The 24,424-nt window shown below is 40.8% G+C and overlaps 3 protein-coding genes across 6 annotated transcripts; 2 read left to right on the top strand and 1 right to left on the bottom strand.

Moving 5' to 3' along the window:
* The first annotated feature begins 1,823 nt into the window (after positions 1 to 1,823).
* On the top strand, positions 1,824 to 10,260 carry lrrc71 (leucine rich repeat containing 71). 2 transcript variants are annotated; one of them, XM_013912803.1, is made up of 17 exons: positions 1,824 to 2,125; positions 3,880 to 3,918; positions 4,000 to 4,131; positions 4,837 to 4,935; positions 5,168 to 5,243; positions 5,354 to 5,428; positions 5,588 to 5,656; positions 7,560 to 7,719; positions 7,812 to 7,895; positions 8,035 to 8,109; positions 8,231 to 8,326; positions 8,407 to 8,470; positions 8,560 to 8,630; positions 8,729 to 8,755; positions 8,835 to 8,943; positions 9,191 to 9,282; positions 10,025 to 10,260. In XM_013912803.1, exons 1-17 carry the CDS (start codon positions 2,062 to 2,064, stop codon positions 10,133 to 10,135), a joined length of 1,443 nt encoding a protein of 480 aa, XP_013768257.1. In that variant the 5' UTR covers positions 1,824 to 2,061; the 3' UTR covers positions 10,136 to 10,260. The 2 variants fall into 2 exon arrangements, with proteins under 2 accessions (XP_013768257.1, XP_005740731.1); XM_005740674.2 differs by having other exon boundaries at positions 1,825 to 2,125; positions 4,000 to 4,122.
* Positions 10,261 to 11,256: 996 nt separating this feature from the next.
* On the top strand, positions 11,257 to 13,476 carry rps27.1 (ribosomal protein S27, isoform 1). The gene is made up of 4 exons (XM_005740673.1): positions 11,257 to 11,340; positions 11,964 to 12,072; positions 12,180 to 12,290; positions 13,222 to 13,476. The coding sequence occupies exons 1-4, from the start codon at positions 11,335 to 11,337 to the stop codon at positions 13,248 to 13,250; spliced, it is 255 nt and encodes an 84-aa protein (XP_005740730.1). The 5' UTR covers positions 11,257 to 11,334; the 3' UTR covers positions 13,251 to 13,476.
* Positions 13,477 to 13,553: 77 nt separating this feature from the next.
* Positions 13,554 to 22,269, bottom strand: LOC102213405 (small conductance calcium-activated potassium channel protein 1-like). 3 transcript variants are annotated; one of them, XM_005740670.1, is made up of 11 exons: positions 21,778 to 22,269; positions 20,640 to 21,516; positions 20,330 to 20,425; positions 19,783 to 20,070; positions 19,521 to 19,556; positions 19,043 to 19,164; positions 17,244 to 17,385; positions 17,036 to 17,146; positions 16,395 to 16,516; positions 14,345 to 14,414; positions 13,554 to 14,222 (listed from the first exon to the last, which is right to left on the bottom strand). In XM_005740670.1, exons 2-11 carry the CDS (start codon positions 21,495 to 21,497, stop codon positions 13,992 to 13,994), a joined length of 2,076 nt encoding a protein of 691 aa, XP_005740727.1. In that variant the 5' UTR covers positions 21,498 to 21,516; positions 21,778 to 22,269; the 3' UTR covers positions 13,554 to 13,991. The 3 variants fall into 3 exon arrangements, with proteins under 3 accessions (XP_005740727.1, XP_005740728.1, XP_005740729.1); XM_005740671.1 differs by having other exon boundaries at positions 13,554 to 14,216; XM_005740672.1 differs by lacking the exon at positions 19,521 to 19,556.
* Positions 22,270 to 24,424: the final 2,155 nt, after the last annotated feature.

The following is a 24,424-nucleotide window of genomic DNA, read 5'->3' as shown; positions in this document are numbered from 1 at the left end:
ATGGTCATATTTTCTTATATTCTGTGAGACTGGGGGGAGGTGTATACTGTATATTGGGAACTGGGGAGGGTTTTTTTTTTTTTTTTTTTTGTCTTTAAACTATGTTTCCTGGTTGCCATGGAGAATGTTTTCGAAAGAAATTGTGATATTTGATGAGATTCCTTTTTTGTTTTCTTCCCCCAAATGCCTCTGTTTAAAAGGGACAGCCTGCAATGTCCCGGTGCGTTAAACTGACAGAGATGTGATGAGAATGAGACACTGACAGAGAGAGGAGAGGGATCAGGAAGTTGTACAGTGCCAAGTTATGTAAATATACACACTTTACATTGAGGAGTGTCTCCAAAAGCAATATCTTGAAAATGGATTTTGTTTATTATTGTACTGTACAGGACTCAGCCCTAAATGTATTATGATTATTATAATAATAATATTATAATTTCTTCCGTTTGTATGACTATACTGAAGACACTTAAGCTCGGAGGAAAAAGATTTTTGTTTTTGTATTGTTTTTTCTTTTTAATGTCCAAGAAATCTCACCACCAACTGTCCTGACGACATTAAAAAAAGTAAGCTGAAGTTTCGTTGCCTATAAATGAAATTCACCTATGTACTGCATGAGCGAGAAGAATGTCAAACGGACACAGAAGGCATTGGGACATGACAGTGACTTGCCAGCGACCTCTTTGCCGCTGAACATTGTTAATATTACTTTTGAAGGAGAACTGCGCTCCTTGTTTTTTGCTGCAAAGTGTTGAACACTAAAAAAACAAACCAACATAAAAATGTTAAGATATTTTTAAACGGTGACAGAAAGAAAAAGTTTTAAAAAATAAATTTAAAAAAAGCTGTCGGCCCAATATTATGTTATTTTGGGTTTTTTTGCTTTGTTTTTTTCTTTCAAATAGGAAAATGGTTCCGTTTTGTGATAGCAGTCATTGTATGATGCTTGTACTTGTATTTGTGTGTTTTTTGTGCGATTTGTTTAGTTATTTTTAGACAATCACAAAATAAGATGCAAGCATTGTAAATGGCAGACTGGCGGACATTTTGTGATGTGTACAGTTTGTCAAAAAAAAAAGAAAAAAAACTTCTTCCACTCGTTTAAAGTTTGTAATTATGATTCTTAAGTCATGAAAAATGCTGTTGGTTTTTACTTTTTGTTTTATATTTGTTTTTGGTTTTTTTTGTTTGTTTTTTTTAATAAAAGCACTACATTATTGTGAATATACTTCATGGTGGTCTCCTTTGAAAACCCCTCATATACTTCACAAACACACGTTTACGAAAAGAATTATAAATACCCAATATAGATACTATTTTTCAGCTAAAACATTAAATACAAACCCTACCAAAATGGCTTGAATAAAACCAAAAGGCCTAATAAGCTCGAAATTATCCAAAAGTAGCTAAATTAAATAGAAAATAGTGAATACGGTGAGGTCAGTGAGTAAAAATGTAGATATAATCCTGTAAGGCGCTTGAAAATTTATGGAAATTTAACCAAATATGTAAAACTATAGTGCTAGGACATGGTGAAGATTTACCTATATACCGGTATTTAAGAAAAAGTATTCCTTGTGGTGGGTTAATATAAGGCTCTCTCAGCACTCCTGATCCACTTTAAAGAGAAAAAATTACAGATGTGAGAGAGGTTATTTATGTAATTTAAGTATGTTTTCTGGACCTCAAAAACTCACAAACTCATGTATCAAGTACGACAGACTTGTCAAGAAGTAAACGAGTCCTTCTCTCAGCTCTCGCGATAGTACAGTAGTTGACAATAGGCGAGTTAAACAACGTTTTCGTTATCGCTCTTATCGACTTTAGGGTCATACATACTATAATATTTTCACTCAAATATTTATGAATTATACTTTTCCAGTACACTGAGAGCTAAAGGTTGAAGAACCAAGAACTTAAATCTCGCGATACAACTTTAGTATCCATAGTAACGCCCAAAACGCCCTAACTGGTTCACAACGGCGTTATTAAACTCTCTGAAACGATATCGTCTTTAACGCTTTTAGCTGTGTGACTGTAATTGTGGTTTCAGGCGCAACCATGTCTAGAAAGAAAGACCCGAAAGATAAAACCAGCGCTGAAGACGAGGCCTGGAAAAGCGCAGGTTAGCCTGTTTGTTTTTTTTAATCGAAGAATGGCAGCGCCTTTTTACTTGGACTGCTACTTAACCGTAGCTGTAATTTAATTTTTTGCCACATTATCTGAAAAAATATGTTGTTACTTTAAGCATTTGTACAACTTAGAATTTAACTTTTATTTCGAATGTAACGTTATTTGAAAATACCTGTTTTATATACTCATTCAAATTACGGTTGGGGTCAGAGGTTTGTATATCATGCGCTTGAATCTCATGGCAAGTTAGGGCTTCGAATAATTATTTATTTGAACTATTATTTTTCCAGGGTGGAATGATTGTACAACATACATCTTTAATGACTTTAACAAAACAAGTTGCACAAGATAGAACTTATTTAGGATTTTCTCTTGTCCACATAGAGTCAAGAATTTACCTACAGGTTCACTAAAATGCACCTCCGCCTAATATGTGGTTAAATGTCTCTTAGCAAGTTTATACTCCAGATACTGTTTTTTAAGCCATCTACAAGCTTCTGGAATAATTCTGGCTGGATATTTAACCACTTTTCTTGGGATATGTGGTACAGTTCATTTAATTTGGTTGATTTACTGCCACAGACCCAGCTTTTATAGTAGGGGCTTGTTTCTTCGTTGGCATCCTCTCAATGGATTGCAATGTGAAACTGGCTTCCATGTGTACAGTGACACTGGTGTTCCAGCATTTTCCAGTTCATGGCAGACTTGAACCTAGGTGGTTTGTGGGTTATTCCTGAACATTCTTGGCAAAGTGGTGACACATCACATTTTTACTTAAATAAAACTGTGTTGGAATCTGCAGCTGTATAGAAATGGCCCCAAGAGATCTTCCCACCTTGTGAAAATCATCAGTTCTCTTTCTTAGATCTTCACTGAGTTCCATAGAGCTATTCGCATTGTTCTGAGCATTAGTCAATCTAATGAGTGCTGTCAAACGAGTCCTTTTTATGCTGGCAAAGAGAAACGATCAGTTGTAATTATTCATGATCACTAACGAGAAGTTAATACGCCTTGGTTGTATTCAAATTTAAAAGACATTGTAGACCCTTCAGCACCACTTATGAAAAGATTTAAGGGAGTGTATGTATATATTTTGACCCTGTGTTGATTAGAGATAATCCAAAATGAATTCAAACTTGTGGAGCCGGTGCTTGTTTTTGAAAAGCTATTAAAGATGTGTGGTGTACAATGATTTCACCCTGGAAAAAGAAAAGTTCAAAGAAATTATTAAAAGGTCCAAAGTTAACATGACATTCATGCCCATGATTAGCGTATGTGAACGTCTGACCAAAACTGTACTTTATATACTACTTTCTCATGTCAGCTTATTTTCATTATGGCAAACCTTTTTTGAAAAAAGCAAATTAGTAAATACAGGATTATTTTTTCCCCTGAAAAATGGAGCACATGATTAAATAAAAGTTCTTAAAATAAATAAAGTAAGACTTCAAGTTATGTGATCTCATTTTAGGTTTATTTTGAAACAGCTGCAGCACATAATCAAAGCAATCATAACAAGTACACAATAACATGTTTGTTCATCATGAGGTTTTAGTAAAATAAGTTTTCCTGTCTGCAGTCTCTCAAATAGCACTGATTGCAGTATAGCTGTTTGAGGTAATCTAACACCACACATTATATAGAGATATGATTGACAGTGAAAACTTTTCATGCAATCAAAGTGAAAGTTTTTGATGTTTGCTTTGTGAGTTGCTATGTCAAGACTCTAGGCCTTTCTGTTTACAGGACCGACTCCAAATGAAACTCTTCCTGTTCAGACCTTCGGTAAGCATAAATATGAAGCTCTTCTACTTAGTGTGGTTGTGGTGATAGCTGAGATTTGCACTTATCCCCATTGCCCTACAGATGAATATCAGTGCACAGGAAATGCAGAGACTGACTTCCCTGCGCTGTGTGCTCTACTGAACGTGAAGGATATCCCAGCTGTTATTGCCAAGTTCCCAGCCTCCTCCGCCAGTCAAACTGAAGGTGTCACCAGTAAACAAGAGATGGTTCTGCTTTGAGTAGTATCACACTGACAGAGAAACAGAAAATAAAACAACAACAAAAAAAATCTGTGATAATTGTGACATTAGAGCAAGAAGGATCATGGGAATGTGTTCATGTTTTTGAATACTATATGCTTTGATTTGAATGTGTTTTCCACACATTACCAACATTTAGCGTTTTCAGGTGAATTATGGCTAACAGACCTAGCGTAGAAAAATATACTACTGGAGAGGCAGAGACTTAAAGCCCATATTGATGATAAAAATGTGTCAATTAATGAGAATGTATTGGCATCAGTAATCTAAACATTTGGAATGTTTCTGCACAAAATAATAAAACCTCTTGAGACCCAAGATCTTGTTTGGCATGCATGAGATGGAGCAGGTTGAGCAGGACAAAAGGTGCAGGGTCTCAGGAGGTTAAACATTACACATCTACAAACACAAAGAGACATGGAAGTAAGCATGACCATGAATGCTTCACTGGAATTTGTTGTTACAGAGTCACCAGGTCGTCTGTATTTCTTAGATTTCAGTCACACAGATATTGTAAATTATTTTACCAACTGTTGCAGTATTATTGTGGTCAGCATTATTTTGAATTACTCCTTGATGCTCATTCCTACAGTATAAACAGTAAATATAATTTATATGATCTCAGACTCTCTTACTAATAATAATTTTCCTCCTAAAGATTACCAGTTACAGACGAGTGATGCTTTTTTCTGCTCAAAGCCCTGCCTAACACTGGAGCTGGAGAGTAAAGACAGAGCCAGGAGCATGAAGGTTTCTGGTGAGAGGAAAAGAAGGCGAGGGTTTATAACTTTACTTGGCATTAATTCAACATTTAAAGAATTTGAGTTTCTGAGTCTGTAGTTATCACTGGTTACCTGCAGTCATATCATTCTATGTTGTGTGTAATGTCAGAGTTTGAAAGACATCATTGGATCTTGTTAATTGAGAAGTGAGCTCATATTATTGTTTGAAGCATGTGGTGAGAAAATGACTGGATATGTCATGAACAGGATGGAGGGTGAATGAGCAGATTTTCCGAGTGCTAGAAAAGATGCTCCCCTCCATGAACCAGCTACAGAGCCTTGGGTGAGTAATGAGGTGCTGCAGGGAGGCACACTCCTGTTACAGCGAACGAGGTTACAGCTGTCACTGTTTTGTTCTTGTTTGTTGGTGTAATCTTGTCCACGGTTGTGCAGGTTTTGGCAGGCGGGACTGACAGATCGCATGGTAGTCGCCCTCATGAACACAATACCGCTGTGCTCCAGCCTCAGGTGAGCAGATACCCACTGTCCCCCAAGCATTTTGCACCACATCACAACAGGTCCAAATGTGTTTTGACTTCATGCCAGGAAATTATGTAGAATAGCAGACAAATTTCGCTTTAGCACTGAGAGTTACTGAAACAGCCCCTCTGATTTGTGTTCACTTAGGGTTGTGGCACTGGAAGGCAATGTTCTTCCACAGCAGGGCTACCACCTTCTTCTTTCTGAGGACAGCGTGTAAGTAGCGTAACAGTCACACATGTAAACATGTTTGTAGTAGCCATTTGTTAAAAATCAGGTTCATAATCAAAACGCCACTGATGCACCGTGATTCATCCCAAGTTCAGGTCGTGCAGTGCATGGAGAAAATGCAGAAGCGCAAAAGCTACATCTCAACCTCTACAGGCCTCAGTTAGCATGTTAAATGTTAACGTTCATGACAGCAACAACATGGCAGCACAGCTTAGGTTTGCAAAGTTATGTCTGAACAAGCCATGAGACTTCTGGAACAAAGTCTTTTGGACAGAACACCAAAGTGTGAAACACAAATGTGACTCCCCTGCTCCCAAGTAAGGGTAGTCTGTCGCAGGGTAACACAGAGAGACAGACAACCATTCACACTGCTAACCTAACCCTGGGACGAAGTTGGAGTACCCAGAGAGAACCTACACATAGGGAGAACATGCAAAATCCACACAGAAAGGCCTGGCCAGATGGTGGATTCTAACCCAGGACTTTCTTGCTATGCAACAATCCTAGCCACATTACCACAGTCCAAACAGATTTATCTATTACAGAGTGGAAAACACTTGTTCATACAGCACTACTCTCCACAAAAACACACAGCTTAGACTGGTTGGGATGCTCAATACAAAAGTTTTGAGATTGTTTCAAGCTTATGAAGTGGAAATGTTTTGAAACACTGACCCAAAGTATAGAGCTTTGTTTACAATAGTGCAACAGAATAGCATTAAGATGTGACAATAGCAAAAGCCGCCAGTAGGTGTCACTGTGGAGATGGGTGTCACATTGTTTTTGACAGTTCTGACAAAAACTGCTTCAAATGTTTCACAAAACCTCGCTTTATCCATCACGAGAATTAGAAATCCCTTTATCAGGTCATAATTTAAAGTCGGCGCTTCTAACCTTCCAATAATTGAAAACACAGAGAGAAAAAAACTGAACAGCAGAGAGGAGAGAAAACAATACAAGTGATATAAAATTATGAGCTGGGTTATATTGACTCCACCTTATATCACTCTCCTCCACAAGAAATGCCTGATTTATATGAGATAAGACATCTGCCATAGTGTTATCAGTCTCCTTCAGATGGTGTACTCAGTGTTGAAATCTTGCAGCAATAAGGAGCTGCATCATTGTTACTGAGCATTTGAGATATAAGCAGGGGATTGTGGTCATTGTGATCATCAGCGGAGGTGGTGCTGGAACCAAAGTACACCTCAGAGTGTTGCATACTCAAAAGTAACGCTAAGGTTTCTTTCTCAGTTGTGCTCTAAATCATTTGGGGTTTCTTGAATTTCTTTGAAAAACAGCATACTGGATGATGAACACTTCTGTCAACCTCACTCTAATTTACTGTACCTGCACCATAAGCACTGGTGTCACTCTCTAGTTTAAAGTCATGAACGTAATGCACAGCGGTTTCGGCAGAAACCAGGCATGGTGGTGGAGAGGTGATGATTTGGGCTTATTTTGCAGCCACAGGACATGGGCATCTTGCAGTCATTGAGTAGACCATGAAGTCCTCTGTGTACCAAAATATTCTGGAGTTGCCGTTTATGGTGTTTCTATAAGCTAGTGAATTGTGGCGTGTCGTTATTTTTTCACAGAACTGCATAGAGTCCTCATTTTTTCACTGTACCTGACAACAAAGTCCCCCCAAAAAATAAAATAAAGAAAAATCTTTTTAAAGCAATTTTGACAAGTGAGTAAGAAAATAAGCCAAAATAAAGCAAAGTAGCTAACAAAAAACATCTGCAAAAATGAAACTTTCAACATATTATAATTTTTAAACAACAAATTAATAAATAGCGACCGCAATGTTGGAAAACCCTCTTCCTGTATTTACACACCATTCTGCACACAAGAGCAGTTAATGTCATGTGTTTCTTTGATCCAGCCTCACTCACTTGTCTCTGAGAAATAACCGGATAGGAGTTGAAGGCGCTCGCCTGATTGGTTCAGCGCTTTCGACAGCCAGGTCTGCCAACAAAAACCTCCTGTCACTCAACCTGGCGTTCAACCGTATATGTGATGCAGGTGCTGCACTTATTGCTCAGGTATAACCCAGAACTGACGGCATATTCCCTGGTGTATGTCCCCTGTGTGACCGCTGAGCTGATGTCTCTGTCGCCGTCCTGTTTTGCCTCAGGGCCTGCGGCTGAATCGTACTTTGCTCTTTCTCTCTCTGTGCAACAATCAGGTTGGAGATGCAGGAGCTGCTCAGCTGGCTGCGGTATCAATTTACATCACAGAGTTTAACTGACAGATAATGCATTTAAATTAGCAGTTAAAATGTCTTAAATCATATTCATCTTATTGCATTATGTAATGTAATTTAATAAGCCTCCAGTGCTTGCTACTCCCCTTTTCAGGTACTTCGTGAGTTTGCCTTAACTCATGATGAAATAGTGGAGAGGAGGAAGCTGCTTCTGAAAAGAGTGCAAGCTGTAAGAGTGGCAGTGTCATTCACTGAACTGACTTTAATAACTAAGTGCTCTGAATAGCACTGCTTTCACAGTACATGTAGTTAAACCGCTTTCAGGTTTATTTTTGATCTGTTTTTTTCAGGCTTTAGTGAAGGATGAGCCTCTCCAAACATTAGCTGGCAGCACCACCTCACTGGGTGGCAACAAAGGAGAGACCACAGGCACTCCTAAAAAAAAGGTTTCATGTGAAAACTGACTTTTAGCAAATTCTTAAACTAGTGTGTGCTGCAAATCTTGTACTATTGATTCTTATTACAGGAAGCAACCAGAAAAGACGGGAAACCGGACGCCAACAAAGACAACCAAAAGCCAAACAAGAAAAGTAATCGCTCCTGTCGCACCTGAAACACTTGTTCTGTTCTCTGAGAGATGACAGCTGTGTTTATCGTTTATCCCTGACATCTTTTCTAGCCACTGATACAAGAGCGTCTCAGGCTAGAGGTGGAAAGGCAGAGGGCAAAGAGAAGCAACATGCAGAAGAGGTAACGTTTTCTGTTTGCTGAGCATCATGTGGATGCACAACACAGTATAAAATTTCACTGGTTTCACTTTGTTTTTTTTCTTTTTTTCCCCCCTGCAGGATACATCAAATACTTGCCTGAATAAGGTTTGTTTGATGCAACATTTTGTGAAGCAAAAATATAATTCTCAATGATGGCGCTGATCTGACGGTTCTCCGTGAGCAGGCAGAGTTGGTGGATCCAGCAAATCCCCTGCTGCACCCGTCGGTGGATCCCAGGGACGGACAGGTCTTCATGTCCGGAAACACGACTCTTGTTTCCCTCGACCTGGCAGGTCAGCAGCTGTGGTGCATTTATCTGTGCTTCTCAGGAAAGTCAAAGCACAAAATCAAAGTCAAATGTATTTATATAGCACATTTAAAACTACAACTGTTGACCAAAGTGCTGTACATTTAAAATAATCAAAAGAGATAAAAACAACTACTGTTAGATTTGATGGCAGGACTTGTCTTTGACTTCTTGCAAGTGTGGACATGCATTATCAGGACTGAAATAAAGTCTTTTGGTGTGTGTTTGTGTAGGAAACAGAATCACAGAGAAGTCGCTGCCTCACTTTTTGGCGTCACTTCAAGCGCAGGGCGAGGGTGGAGGTCTGCTGCGTCTCTGTCTGCAGGTACGTAGCACTCACAGGGCACTCAAGTTGACACTGTACGAAACGTATTAGAGCCACATGAAGTTTTAAAAAAGAAGTTGTTTTTTTTTCTTTTCTTTTGCTTTTTGGAATTTTTGAGACTAAACGTGACATTTTAACATAAAAGTTGAATTTTGCAAATAAATCAGAAGATGACGTTTTTCTTTGTGTTTTGTGAATAAACTTTAAATGTCAGGAATAAAGTTGGCATTTGAAGGTGAATGTCACCTCTGACTCGCTCGCTTCATGCTCAGAATGCCAAAAATAGCACCTCCTCTCTGATCGCCACAAAAAATTGGACTTATTTTTTGACATTATTACTAAATGTTAAACTAAAAAACAAAGCAAAGCAAAAAGGCTTTCACATTTCAATTTTATTGATATGGCTCCAAGATCCTCCACCTCTGTGTGTGGGCGTCTGTGCACAATTCCCATGAACTGAATTTAGACAAAAAAATGACTTTAAAATCGTTCACAGCCGCTGTCATCACATTATTTATATTATATTATGTTTCAGCATTTATTAAAGTCTGTTTTGCTTTATTGCATCCTAGCTTTTAATTATTTTTTTTATCAACTAATGAAAGACTGAGTCTTTCATTAGTTGTTCCCATTTCATTCCATTTTACCTAAAAATAAGTGCTGATTAATGTGAACATAATTTATTTGCTATAATTTCTGATCTCTCTCTCTCTCTCTCTCTCTCTCTCTCTCTCTCTCACAGAGAAACATTTTCCCACCAGAAAATGAGCTTTACGTGAAGATAAAGGAAATGATGGCTGCCTCAGATCCAATGAAAAAAAATAACTCTGAAGAGGAGGGACTGGGAGAGTAGAGAGGCTGACAGAACGGGCCTTCACTTTGTCTTATAGCAACACAAATATGTGTATAATTGTATAATAATAATTTCAGCTGTTTAATTATTTGTCAGAATTAATTAAAGAGAATAATATGAGTGAACAGGGCAGCCAATCAGAACTGCGTAGATTAATTGTTTTAGTTAAGTCACCTTACAGTTACCAGCCATCACTCAGGTGACATGCACATTAGGTTTATTGGTGGTTCTAAATTGGTTATGGATAGGTGGACATTGGGAAATGCTAGTGTCTTTGAGTAATACAGATGTTCTGCTACAGACTGTTTGTCTCCTGGATTTTGATGTTTTTTTCTCCAGGATCTGAACCATTATGGCTTCAGAATATGGTTAGAGGGATTTATATGATTTGTATCTCCTGGAATCAAACTGTGTAATCCACTATCCTGTAGTGCTGGGCTTTTAATTAATTAATATTCCATTCCGGTCCCATCATCAAACTATTCATTATTTTTCCTAAAAATAAATAAATAAATAAATGTAAAAGTTCCAATTTTGGAGTTACAGCTCTTAATGCTTTTTTGTACTTTACCTTCCACATCTGCTCCAGGTGTTCCTATATTCTTTATTTCCCCCATCATCTTAAATTTATAGTCATATTAGTTTGCTTTCATTTTTCTGGTGTCTGCATCCCACAGTTTGACAACCGTTGCCTTGGATGGTTCTTCACATTTATGCCTCTTCTGATGCTGAAGGCAGAGCACATCAGTGGTGTCATTCCCCGAGGTGCCACCAGGGGGCTGTCGAGGAAAATTAAAACATAAACTGACAAAGGTTTAATTATCGTAATTTACACTCAATCAGTCTACTACCTGGAAAATCTATACTATATTTGATTTGATTTGGGAATATCCATAACAAAATTGTACACTATGTTAAAAGCTAAATATTTTTTTTACATATGATCAATAGTGTTTATTATTATTATTGCTATTATTATATTTATTATTACATATTATATGCGTTTGCCTTAAAAAGTTAAAGAAAATTTATCTTAAATAAATAAAAAGACTAAACAAGGCGGGTTTTCGACCTCTCCAAAATGGCTGCCATATCCTGATAAATTCGTCACGTCCGGCTGATGCTCAAAGGAGCTACCAATATGAACCTCTTGCTTCCGGTAATGCCTCCTTTTCGGCAGCGGCTATTTCCTCGCCAACATGCCAGTGAGTATAGACAGGCAGTATCGAAATGACATTTTTATAAGTTAACGGGCCTTCAGGGAGTCACCGCACGGCTCAACGTGTACATGAGAGACCGGCGATTCGATCGGTGCCGGTTTGAGACATATAGCCGGGTTTTGGACTGAGTTTGGCGGGACTAAATGTTCCCATTTGGGCGCATTTGCGAGCGCATTGTGATACAAGATGGCTGCGCACACACCGCAAACATGGAGCCAGTTTAACGACCGATGATACAGCCTCGAAAACCCAATATTCAGAGCTATATTTTCGCTTTGCTTGGTGTCTTTTAGAGTGGCCATCGACGTATTTTACCGAGGATGTTTGACTATTTGGGGAACAATTCGTGATCGATGTAAATGCGCACGTTGGGTTACCTAATCCAAGAAATGTAGGCCGATCGTGGAGCCTGAACGTGCACGTAGCACGAGCAAAACATGGCAACTGAAGCGTTTTTAAGCTAAATAATAAAGCTAAATGTCCCTGATAAAGCGCCCTTTCTTTTGAATTTGATAGCTTGGTATTTTTATTTAATTTTCTCTAATTGCTCTCTATGAGTTGAATAACGCTTACCCTCTTTTATTTCCTCATTTTCTTAAATCTTGTAGCTCGCAAAAGACTTGTTGCACCCGTCCCCTGAGGAGGAGAAGAGGAGGCACAAGAAGAAGCGTCTTGTTCAGAGTCCCAACTCTTACTTCATGGATGTAAAATGTCCAGGTACGCTTTCTGTACACACACACAGGTCACCTGGGGTTTGAGTTTTACCTGTGAGCGTTTGCGGGGGTTTGAGTTTTGGATTATCGACCATTGTGATTGTTTTGCAGGATGCTACAAGATCACGACGGTGTTCAGCCATGCTCAGACAGTCGTGCTGTGTGTGGGCTGCTCTACAGTCCTGTGTCAGCCCACCGGAGGCAAAGCACGTCTCACAGAGGGTCAGTATTCATCTACAGCAAGGGTGTCCTCCGATGGCATTCAGTGGCCTGCTGATATAAACACAGACTGTATCATGCTTTTTTTTTTAAATCTATTTTGGGGGGTTTGTGGTAGAGGCAGAAATATCTAGAATGGGGATGATTTTTGCACTTTTAGTGGGCATGCCACTAGACGAATTACAGGAAACGCGAGCCTCAGGCTGGCGTGTTCGTCCTGTCACCCATTTTTCCCCTGTGCCAGAACTTTAATACGCTTTTAGTGACTGAGGTTAGTCACACATCCAGACTCTGTTTTACTGGTAATACCAAATTCGTTATCAAAGTGATGCTGCTATGTGTTATTCCAAACTGGAATATAGTTACGACTGGAATAATTTCAGACATTTAAAGCCTGGAATAGCAGATAGGCTACAGAACTATAGATGTCATCAAATAGCATTCAGAAAGTGCAGGACATCAACATCCAGGAGCTGATTTTGCTCTTTATGAAAAATAATGCTGTTGTCTTGTTTCTTACTGACAGAGGTGGGTGTCATTCATCTGGAAATGCCGATACAATTTTGTGTGTTGTTTCTAAATCATTATGACGTTTTGGCCGCACTGCTAAGTGACTGGACTTCCTCTGTTGTGGTCTTGCAGTCTCATTCCGGTGCCAGATCAACCTCAGTTTGCAGAAGGGTTGAGCTAGACTACTGGCTCCCCCCTTTCGAAGGCTGAGAACAGATTATTTACCGCCCTAAAGCTAGTGAGAGTGCAGATTTTAGGGTGGCTTGTTGAATTAGTGTACAGGGAATGGGGGAAAATTAAAGCTGACCTAATCAGTCACATGACTGAAAGCAATGACTCTTGTATTGGTGCTGTGCAGCACAATGGCAGCATGCTATGCTCTGCATTAATCCTGTAGCCTGACTGTCATTGTCTCCGTTGGCAGGGTGCTCATTCAGGAGGAAGCAGCACTAGCTGTCCTCCCCGGAGCTGAAGGGGAGAGGAGGGGATGGACCGGTTGATATCAGCGCCTTCGAGACGGCAGCGGCGGCGGACCCTGCGGCCCGATCGGAAACGAGATCTGGAGGCTTAACGGGACAGCAGATGGATTTCCTCTGTTAATGTTGACAGATGGTTTGTTGCTGTAACTCCACCCTCCAACCCTGTCTCTCTAAATAAAATGTTGTTTTGGCTAAAGGAATGGTTTGTGTGTCGTTGTTGTTTTGTTATTTTAAGCTGGAAAATAAAGGTTGTGTTGTCACCTTTATGATAAAGTAGTTCAGGTTACGGTTGGATTTTTATTACAATAGCAAACTGCTGGACTTTATACACATTTTATTACACAATCAGAAAGATGCAGCATTTACAGAATAAAAGCTGGCTTAGTTTATGCATTTGCGGAGCTAAAAGTATCTCCTGGTTATTTTGATCATGGACAACCTAAGAAGGTGAAATATTTCAGAAGTCCACATCTGATAAGTAAAATCTTCCTGCAATAAATTCAAATTAAGCTTATTGGGCAAAGATGGTTTAATTTTCATTTTTTATTGCTGCCACAGTACTAACTTCTACATTTTAAAGTTATTTCTGCTACAGAAAATATATTTTAATACAATTATACATCTCTTTTCCCTTTCTCTTCAAGTCTGTTTAAGCTGCAGTAAAGGCAGATAACTTCTTCTCAAGCGTCCTTAGAAGCCTTCGTCTGCCATCCCTCTACCTGTCTTCTCTGCTCACGCTTGCAATCTCAGTCTTCCCCTCCCTCTCCCTGAGCAGGTGGCGGATGGAGGAATTCTGTGTGGACAGTGTGCTGGAGAGGAGCGGCATCAGGCTCCTGAAGCCCTCCCTCAGCTCCTCCACACTCTTCTCCAGAGTGTGGATGTGTGTGTCCAGATCCCCCCTGCAGCCCTGCACCTCCGACAGCACGTCATACATCAGGTTCTGCATCTTCGTATAAATCGGTGCGCAGTTAGGGGAAAGAAAAGAAAATTGCATCAGCAATTAGATTCTCTTATTTCTTTTTTGGGGTGTTAGCAGGACACATGTGTTGCCTGCACTTCCTCTCATACCTTGTTAAGGTCCACAAGTGTGTTCCCCTGGTCAGCAAGAATTCTCTTCTCCATCTTCACTTGCCGCAGCCTGGAGATAAAATTGCTTGGTTTTATGACATTGCTACTTTTTCATTTTAAGACGAGCAGTAATTTAAAGGGCCAGTCAGACACATGACCGGAGAAACAAGCCATAAACGCGACACGACGTCAACAGATTTTATGAGGACTTTGGTAGAGAGTAGCTCCCATAAAACAATTTAAAGGCATCTCTCTGGATTATGCAACGGCACCAAATGAAAATCTTCCAAATTTAGCAAGGAATGGTTGATATAAAAGTCAGCATAACTTGTGGCTTGAAGGAACAATTGCAGGCTAAAATGTACTGTAATTGCAGCAGTAGACAAGAGTGATATAGTAGTAATCAAGTGGCTTTTATTTAGAAGAAATATCTTCTTATAAGGTGTGGCGGAAAATCCCCAAGTGACAAAGCTGAACTTTTGCCTTTCAGAGACAATGTATATGGACACAAATGGCACCACTCCTTGGTTTTCACTTCATTTTGGTTGTTTCCATTTTTTACACGGGCTGGGCATCTAATTTAAATGACCTTTCATTGAATTCATACCTTAAATTTGTCATTTGCTTCAGATGACTATGTAGGAGAAGACGTGACTTTAAAGGACTCGATTCAAACTGGGCGGTTCATTAGAAATCCTAAATCTGTTTTACAGTTAGGGCCGAGATTTTTTGATAATGACACAGTTTGTATAGTTTTGCCTCTGTACATCACCACAGTGGATTTAAAACCAAATAAAGTGTGACTGAAGTGCAGATTTTTAGCTTAAAATCAAACTATTTTGTACACAGTCGCCCATTTTCAGTCCAAGAATTATTGGTCAACTATAAGTTTTAAGTAAAAACATTGTTTTTAATACCTTCCATACTTCTCAAACATTGTTGATTCTGTTCATCTGGACGTAGCGTTTTCAGTGGGAAAAGCCTTTCGTCACTCATCCAAGTGACTTCTTCAGTCTCATCTTATAAACAGTACATTTGCACAATGATCAAAACCAGCCCACTGAATGAACAATGGGCTGCGAGGCCGGTTCCTTGATCATTAAAATGCAAATTGTCATGACCATTGATCGACGCTACGTCCAGATGAACAGAATCAACCTTGTGGGATTTACTTACCTGGATGTTTGAACATGCATCAAGACATTGTTTTTAATACTTGTGGAAGTCGCTTGTGAGTCTCTCGGCCTTCGATTTTGCGTGCAATAACTGAAAAGCATGTTCTGTTGGGTAGAGATCAGGTGACTGGCTTGGTCATTGAAGAATATCCCATTTCGTTGCTTTGAGAAACTGCAAAATTGCTTTTGGAGCTTCCTCTAGCTCATTATCGATTTGCACTGCAAGGCACTGTCTGATCAGCTTTGCAGCATTTAGCTGAGTCTGAGCAGAGAGTACATCTCTGCACACTTCATCTGTACATCATCAGTGTAACCAGTGACCCGGTTACACTGGCAGCCATACATGCCCATGCTGTAACTCTTCCTCCAGCCTGTCAGACAGATCGCGCTGTATGCTTCGGATTCGTCTTGGCTTCATCTGTCCTAAGAATTGTTTCAGAGCTGTGCAGCTGTGCAACTTCAGATATTATGTTTGCTTTATTTTTCGCTGAATGACGAGGGAACAGGCTTCACCTGGTCATAAAGCTTCTTATCAGTCAACTGTCCAGTTACTTTTTGAGCCTTTGAAAATGGTGAACGGTGCATAAAAACAACTGTGATTCCTAAACAGATTTTAATACTTTTGTAAAACCTCTTGTATGAAAGCTTAAAGTCTTCAATCACATCTATGATTTGAAACTGTGTCCAACCATTTATGGAATTATGGACCTAATACTATATTAGAGAGAATGAGGAAGGCTGGAGGAGGAAAGTAGATCTATTCATTTTTTAATGGCACATAATTTAAAATGAATTTAAAATGAGCAGCATTCAATCATTTCAGGCAGTGATTGATAAAGAGGTTATTATTATTATGTGTGGGTTAAGTGCCTTACTGGTGGATGGCCAGGAGCAGCTTCCGCTGGTGCATGCGGACTTTGGTGTGGTCTTTTAACAGCTTAGTGTGCTTGTAGATAAGCCAAGTCTCTCTCAGCACATTCGCTGCAGCAATTTTTATCTGGTGAAAAGAAGAAAAATCACGAGGAGAGTTATTGTATGTTTATGCACAAAATCTTAAGAGTGCTGTTATTTACAGCACATGCTGAAAAACGCTGAAAAACGCTGACAAAAGCTGGAACGAATCCCAGTGCACCATGAGGAAATTTTTTTAAAATCGAAAATGTAGAAAAAATCGAGTGAGCCAATTCCTCCATTTTCCAAAATGCTTTTTGAAAATAAAACTTTATTCATTTAGTATCCATACAGAACAGGAAAAAAATAATGCCAATCATAGCAAACTGATTTTATTGGAAGATGATGCCAGTCGTTTTGAAGATTTTAAGTCAGATTTGTTTTCTGGCATTCAAAAAGTCCTGGATTTTGAGTAAAATAAGTCAATATGTGGTATCTGATATCAAATCCTGCATGGTACGGTTTACAAACAGGAAAGAAGTGAAGCCTTTGAATAATATCTCTTACTTTTGGACATGTTTAATCATCAATAACAATTTAAAAAAAAGGAGATACTAGTATTCACCCTCTTGGAGATGTGTGAGTCCATCATGAAATTGTGAACATGTTTCTCCGCCCTGGTCAGCTCCAGCTTCCTGGCAACCACTGCCACCACCAACACTGTGCAGCCGGCTCCCTGCAGGAGTCACAAACGTTTAAACGTTCAGATTGAGATTTGCATTCAGAGTCAGCGCTCGCTCGTTACAGAGACAACTATCCACCCTCTGCCTCACCATTATCCCTGTGAGAAGGCAAATGCTGCGTCCACAGTAAGTGTGGGGGACCACATCTCCATACCCGATAGACAAGAAGGTGACGGAGACCATCCACAGGGCCTCCATGTAGTTGCTACTCAGGTCCCTGTAGTTGTGGTGTCTGCAGAAATAAAACAATCTACTCACACTGATATCTGTGCACAATCCCCTGTTTTTTATCCTAGATTTACATATAAATATATACTGGTATATATATTTTTTGAACCTCTGAATTTATGTTGCATTTTACAAAAAAATACTGCTTTTCATAAGGCTTATGTCTGCGTGGGTTCACAATCCCGCATGTTATGGTACTCTTAAGTGCTTGAAAAGAAGGCAACTGGACTTCTTGGTTCATGAAGACATTTAGACTCTCATGTTGGAGGGTATTTCACCACTAAATAACTGACAGAGAATCCCAGATATTTAAATCCTACTAGGTGTCCTGTTGGTGGTTGTCCTGATGGTGGTTGAGCCAATCATGGGTGTTGTCACATGAGCTAAGGTGTGAAAAAAGGCCAGGGTTAAAGTGTAAAACGTCGCAGTATCAGGTTAACGGTCACATGTGGGAAGGTGTGAGTAGTGCTTGAACTGCCCAAGAAGGGATGTCAAGACTGTATTTTAGGTGGCTGATACCTGGTGTCTGCCACCACCTTTGATCAGCGATAGTTATTCACAGTAGATGGCCTCCTTTAGAGGTAGAGGTCCCAGGAATCGTCAGTGCACTGTACAGCAAACACTGCGCTGTTCAGTTTGTGTTTGAGTGCTGAGATGCACACCGGCGTATTACCTGGTCTGAAGTACACTGGGGCAGTGATGTTGTTCCATCTGTCATCCTGTTTCTCCTGCGTTGGTTTCTGAGGTTTTTTCCTTGCCATCTTCATCAATTTAACGAAGGCCTGGTTAGGATAACCACATGTTTAAGAGCTTTCATTATGTGTGTATATCCCTTTTTTGTCCACGCTGCCTCAGAGGGGTTGCAGGCTCACCCCATGTAGGTGGTTGCAGTCAAAGAGCAGGTCATGGTCTGTGTTGAGGTTTCCATCCACCTTCATGAGCACAGCAGAGTCCAGGAATGGTAACTTATCATCCTTGGTATCCTCCCAGGTGAAGTTAATGTTTCTGTTCACTCTTCTTCTTAAGTTTCAATTTTGATCCAGCTGCCAACCACATATCGGAACCAGTGAGTAGCTTGTGGTTGTCCCTCTGAAAGAGCCCGGATCTTCCTCCATGTAAAGGTAATGGTGACACTGGGAATAGCACTTTCATGCTTTTGTCTGTAGAAAGAGGCAGAGGTCTAATGGGGTGCAGATCTGATCGTTTTGGACAGATGGTTTGAGGGAAGAGTAAAGGAGGCCCACTGTGAACGACACCAGCTATCAGCCACCTACAATGCAGTCTTGAGACCCCTCCCCCAGGCTTTTCTGCCTCCGCACTCACATCTTGCCTCAGTTGACCTCAATAGCTCACATGATGGTGGCGTGTCTTACAGAGGTTTGCACCTCAGAACTGCAGACACCTCTTGTACGCGAGGCGAAATGTCCTCACGTCTTCAAGATCACTATCATATTCAAAATTAGCAGCATCATAGATTAGCTGATATTTAATCTTGTCAATATCATGCATCCTGCACAGATAAGGAACAGCAGAAGAAAATTGGATTTGCTGCTGCCAGTGGGAAGATTTTACTACTACTCTTTATCTGCCAGAAGTTGGGCGAAAATGAAACGTTAGATATCCCAGAGAGCCGGAGCCAGTCTACAAATATCCTGACATACCTCTCGCAGACATGTAAGCCCCATGCCGCCACAATCCACAGAGAAACACTGAAAATCATCAGCACGGTCCCGGGGTAGGTGGTCATCAGTGTTTTCCCCACAAACCGGGTGTTGAAGTGTATCTGAAGATCACAAACGGGATACGTTACATCATAATTTGACATTAGGGGCCTACTTAACCAAACTATTTAGGATAGCACCTGTCAGATTATGATTATATAATACAGAGGACATGAGGGATAAGAAAACTTGTTCTCAATCTGGCTTGACACATGGATAGTAGGTTTGGTATTGCAGAAGCAGGGGACAGAGGTTGTTTTCATCACTCTTAAATAGCATTAGTAAGGGAAGGGATTAGGCAGGTGGGTGTTATCAACTGTGGAAAAGAAAAGCAGACAAGTAAAGGAGAGCTAGAGAGGGACATAGCCAACATGTGAAACCACAGGGGTTCATTGGGGCAAAACTGTGATAATCACACCTCGAGTGTCACACCTCTACAGACCTCTCGGCCCACCTAGACATAAGACATAAAGAGATGTGCATGAAATGTTTATAAAAGGAAGCCCAGACCCAAATCATTATCCAAAATATAGACTTAAAATCCCACGAATCCTGCTCCAAAGCCTAGAATTTCTCTCCTTTCTTCGATTTATATGCGTTATGATCTCATCACAGTACTATCCAAGCCAGATAAGCCCAAAGCCAGATTCTGCAGGGGGAGCCCAAAGGTGACTTCCCACCTTGTTCAGCGCCCCGATACTACGTGAGGCCGTGTCTGTGAAGAGGCGGCTGTGCAGCATCATTGCCCGACCGAGCAGGTAGAGCCTCAGGAACATGGGCAGAGCCAGGACGATCTCCAGCTCTGTCTCTGACAGTGTCATGCGGGTCTTGACCTGCAGGAAGTAGGCCTGCAGACCCACTGGATAAGGATGAATGGCCACCACTGCCAGCTCCAGGACTATCAGAGCCAAACGGTCCGTTGTCATGGCAATCCGCCAATCCTCTGCACCAATATCATGAACGTAGAGCTGCCAGGGGGATCAGAAGAGTGCATTAGTGTGCAAGTGATTTCTGTGAAGAACTGTGCACAGTTTGTGGATCACAGCACAGAACGAACTATAAAATTATATTTACTGTCTTTTCTCTGAGTCAGACTTCTAAAAATACTTAAGATGAATAATCTGAGACTCAAAATCACCATTTGGTTTTATTATTTTAGGCATCACGAACTATAAAGGCTGCTGATTGGTTGCAAAGGCAAATTTCCAAATGTAAAGAACAAGTTACCTGCACCTCACACCAGTGATATGCTATGATGAGGCCAATCAGGATGAGTGTAGAAAAACTGATGACTGACTTGAGTGCCAGGGAGTAGATGGAGCTCTGTGGGTGACACACACAAATATGACATCTCTGTCAGCTGATGACCTTCATTATGAAGTTCAGGCTATGAAAAGATATCAACAGTCATAATCTTATATCCATGTATGTGCATAACCACATGCTTGATCTTCCTGTGCATGTTTTCTATAACACTTTTACAAATCTTTTACAGGCTAGAGTTCCCGCCCACCCCCACACTCCCTTCCTCTCTGACCTTGCTGTAGATGCTCCAGGAGAGCTCCGTCTCCATCACCATCACCACAACACCGAATATCCCCACCGCCAGGGCGCAGTCGTTCAGGCGTTGCCTCCTCAGAAACAGTGCCCTCCTGCGAACCAGCCGCCAGCCGATGTTGTGGGACCTCCGGTACCGGTCGTCGTCGTCATCGATTTTGTGCTTTGGGCTGGTCTTAGGGCTGCAAGTGGGGCTCGTGCTGGGGCACTCAGCTCCTGGCAGCAGGCCTTTTGCCTCACACGGATCCTGACGATGTTCGGTCTCCTTGTTGTGTTGCTGGGGGTTGTCGTCCTTGCTGGTTATTATTATCTCTGGAAGACTCTGGCGGTCTTGCATCTCCACAGAAACGTTACCAGACTTGCGTTGACCTTGACCGTCGACATCCCTGATTTCTCGGGGTGACCTGCAGGGGCCCTCAAAGGGTGACCCACAGCGAGCAATCGGCACATCAGTGAAAGATGTGACTTTTTCCTGCAGTCTGTGGCATCCTGAGAGTTTGCCTTTGCACTGGTGGTTTCGGTCTTTTTGACATGGCCTACTCCCCCCTGACCTTTTCTCACCCTTCTTCTCTTTCCCTTTGGATTTGTCTCCCCTTTTGTTGCAGCGAGGAGATGGCGTGACATAAAGGTGGCCGTTGTATAAAGGTGTGGTGGCCATGGCCTGGGTTCTGTCCAGCCACACGGGGTGCTCGGCTGCTGTTTGGACCGTGTGGTGAATCCCACATAGCGGGGCACACGCCTGGGGCTGAGGAACCATCCTTGGTGGCAGGATGGGGCGCTGGACATCCACCTCATCTCCATCTACCATTGAGGAGGTCATGGAAGGGGGATGCTCCATGATGAGAAGGCTAAACAGTCTTTGAAAGAGGGTTAGAGAGACAGATGACGATGTTAGACAACATGGGAAACCACTGAATGCGGTTTGAAAAGAAGCTTCAGTCACGGGAAGCTTAGTGAAGAGATTTTATTATGGTTTTTACATTTGTTGTATTCACATGATCATCATAGAGAATAACTAAAAAAGCAACAAAACTATAATTTTTTTAAAACATAAAGTAATCAAAATGCACTAGTTGTGTAAGCTCCAAATGTTTTCCTTTCACATATTTTGTTCTTACCTTTCGGATCAGTGTTCCCAGTCTGTAGCCAATCCACTGCAAGGATGAAAAAAAGGCCTTAAGTCTGAGTTTAATCTGTTTATTTCCCTCCTGGTATTTCAGAGTTGCATTTCAAGGTCCTGAAGGTCACATGTGCTTAAATCACAGAGATCCTAAAGTGTATATCCAATATTCAGATCATTAAAAATTTCAGGCTGGAACAGCAGTGAGCCGTGGTTTGTTCGGATCAGAATATTCCAAACGTCCGCACTCTTCACGCAGTCTACGAACTTCCCAAAAATCCATCAGTAGCCTCAGCATCACGGAGCTCCTCCCATAAATTTAAGTGAAGTTTATGAACTCCTGCATATGACGACATGTACCCACAGATATCCATTACATTTTCAGGCTTTTATTCTCGTGTTCGTCCACATTTCCCACTGCGTTAATGTCCGCTGTCAGGGCATCTTCCTCAAAGCTGGAGGGGCTTAATGACCGCAAAGTCTCTAAGTTGCAGATGTTGTGTGGAGCAAAGGCAAAGAGAGAGTCATCTGTCATCAGAGCTTTTTTTTTTTTTTTTAGCTGGGATTGACAGACTTCATCCTCCCTACATTTGTGTGTGTGTCTGTGTGTGTGTGTGTGTGTAAGAGGGAGCGAGAAAGGCTGCTTAAATATAGGTGGCCTGGTGTCAGAAATAAGCCTGAAATTATTTAAAAGTCATAAGAAATGAGACTTCATTAATTGGTATCATTATAGTGAAGGGAGGAGTGTGTTATGCAATCTTTTTTTCAGAATAAATCTAATCTTCAAAATGGAATAACAGTCAATTTGAAATCAGACAGAAGATTAGATTTGAAGATTAATCAAGCGAGACACAGATCTGCTGCTTATGAGCTTATGAAATATCAAATATGTCACTTCTGAATCGAACAATATGCACAGAGCACAGTGAAGTATTAAGTATTAAAGTCATAACAATGACATTCGGCGTCATCTAAATCCTTGTGACAGATGGGTCTGCAGATAATAGACCTCCCTCCAAATGGAAAGACCCAAGGAGCAAAGTGTGGGCGGAGCGCATCCGGATAGTGGCAGGATAAAGAACGGCATTATCTAATCTGAAGACAACATGTATTTGAAGACGGCCTGAAACACAAGAACGGTGTTGCTCTTGGTGCGGAGGGGGAGTGACAATATAGCCCTGGTCTGATCATCCATTCTGAAAATGTACTTCTTTATTATACATCCGCCCAGATGTAAAATAGATTAATGCTGCTAAAACTACTCTGCTTAACTCTTAGCCAGAGACTTAGACAGATGCTGCTGTCTGGATTTCTTTGTTTTGATTTTCTGCAGGCAGTGAGTTCCCGGTTGCCTGAGCCCCGGTGCATGACTGTCAGCACTAAACTGCCTTTGCAGATGGTTTGTGGTGAATACAGCCTGCACCTGACGCACTCGGAGGGGAAACGACTCCAAAACATCCTAAATATGACTGTTTGGTTGGATTAAACAGAGCAAAACTGGTTCGGGAGACAATACAAAAGTTCTCAAATTATGTTGTCGTTTTAATAACAGGCTGCTGAAAGGATATATGCACATCTGCAAGGCTTCAAATTAATTCAAGCTTGCTGCCAAGTGCTTATAAATCCTGTCCGCTCTAGCTGGTAGCTAAGTATGTCAATTCTACTTGCCTGTGTGGCCAGTAGCCAGCACATCTTCAATTAGTCGCTTCTCCTGCAAATCATCCTTTGGTTGTTATGAAAGTGAAACCAAGCTGGGGAATTTGGAGTGCATTAATTGCTCTGGATGGTAAATGGCAAATCTGCATCGTGGCCTGAATCTTTTAGTGAGTGGGAGTTCATCCTCTGGACAGGATATTAATTACTTAAGTCTCATCTGTTGGGAAACATTAGTTAACCTAAGATGCACACATCGGGCATACAGTTTTATTCTCAAGGTTAAACATCTTGTTTATGGTTATAGAGTCTGACATTTACTTTAATACTAGCCACTTTATTAGGTTCACTTGTTAAACTGCTGCTTAAAATAAATATCAGCTAATCAAATGGCAGCAAGTCAATGCATTTAGGCAACTAGACATCATCAAAATGATCTGCAGAAGTTAAATCTCTGTAATGGGAAGAAAGGTGATTCCAGTACATGTGATATGTTTTTTTTAGCACCAGACGGGAAGGTCTGAGTATTTCAGAAACTGCTGATATGCTGGGATTTTCCCTCACATTCATCTCTAGGGTTTACAGAAAATTATCAAAACAGAGAAACTATCTGGTGAGCAGCAGATCAGGTCAGAGGAGAATGGGCAGACTGCTTCGACCTGTTAGGAAGGCAACAGAAACTCAAATAGCCATAATCCAAAAAGTTGCATTACATCACACTCACTATTCAGCCGAGTATTCTTAGCTGTTGAAATGTTTCCTGCCGGCAAACACTGGAATATGTTTGCACATTTGTTCCCTGTTGTGAACAGCCCTCCTTTACTTTGTAACCACTGCAGCATATAAAGACAAAAATTGCTGTCAGATCAGCTTCAGCCCCTTAACTCAGTCATTCTGTGCCAAACTGTTTTGCTCTGAACTTACCACTTACAATCAGCAGCGCAGTTTGGACTGAATTTGCATAAATGTCACCCACGCACAAAGAAATTACA

The sequence above is a fragment of the Pundamilia nyererei genome, unplaced genomic scaffold, assembly GCF_000239375.1.
Source record: "Pundamilia nyererei isolate P.nyererei 1_Seehausen unplaced genomic scaffold, PunNye1.0 scaffold00102, whole genome shotgun sequence".
Lineage (NCBI taxonomy): Eukaryota > Metazoa > Chordata > Actinopteri > Cichliformes > Cichlidae > Pundamilia > Pundamilia nyererei.
The sequence above is the reverse complement of the archived record's forward strand: the minus strand, read 5'-3'. Positions and strand labels throughout refer to the sequence as shown.

Bases quoted from the DNA above. Each gene is read 5' to 3' on its own strand.
- lrrc71 (XM_013912803.1), top strand. From the start codon at position 2,062: ATGTCTAGAAAGAAAGACCCGAAAGATAAAACCAGCGCTGAAGACGAG. The intron at 5,657-7,559 runs GTAAGTAGCGTA...TCTTTGATCCAG, and splicing joins CTTCTTTCTGAGGACAGCGT to CCTCACTCACTTGTCTCTGA. The intron at 7,720-7,811 runs GTATAACCCAGA...GTTTTGCCTCAG, and splicing joins GTGCTGCACTTATTGCTCAG to GGCCTGCGGCTGAATCGTAC.
- LOC102213405 (XM_005740670.1), bottom strand. From the start codon at position 21,497: ATGGAGCATCCCCCTTCCATGACCTCCTCAATGGTAGATGGAGATGAG. The intron at 17,386-19,042 runs GTATGTCAGGAT...TTATTTCTGCAG, and splicing joins GGCTTACATGTCTGCGAGAG to ACACCACAACTACAGGGACC. The intron at 14,415-16,394 runs GTAAGGCACTTA...TTTTATCTCCAG, and splicing joins CTGCTCCTGGCCATCCACCA to GCTGCGGCAAGTGAAGATGG.
- rps27.1 (XM_005740673.1), top strand. The intron at 12,073-12,179 runs GTACGCTTTCTG...ATTGTTTTGCAG, and splicing joins CATGGATGTAAAATGTCCAG to GATGCTACAAGATCACGACG. The intron at 12,291-13,221 runs GTCAGTATTCAT...CTCCGTTGGCAG, and splicing joins CAAAGCACGTCTCACAGAGG to GGTGCTCATTCAGGAGGAAG.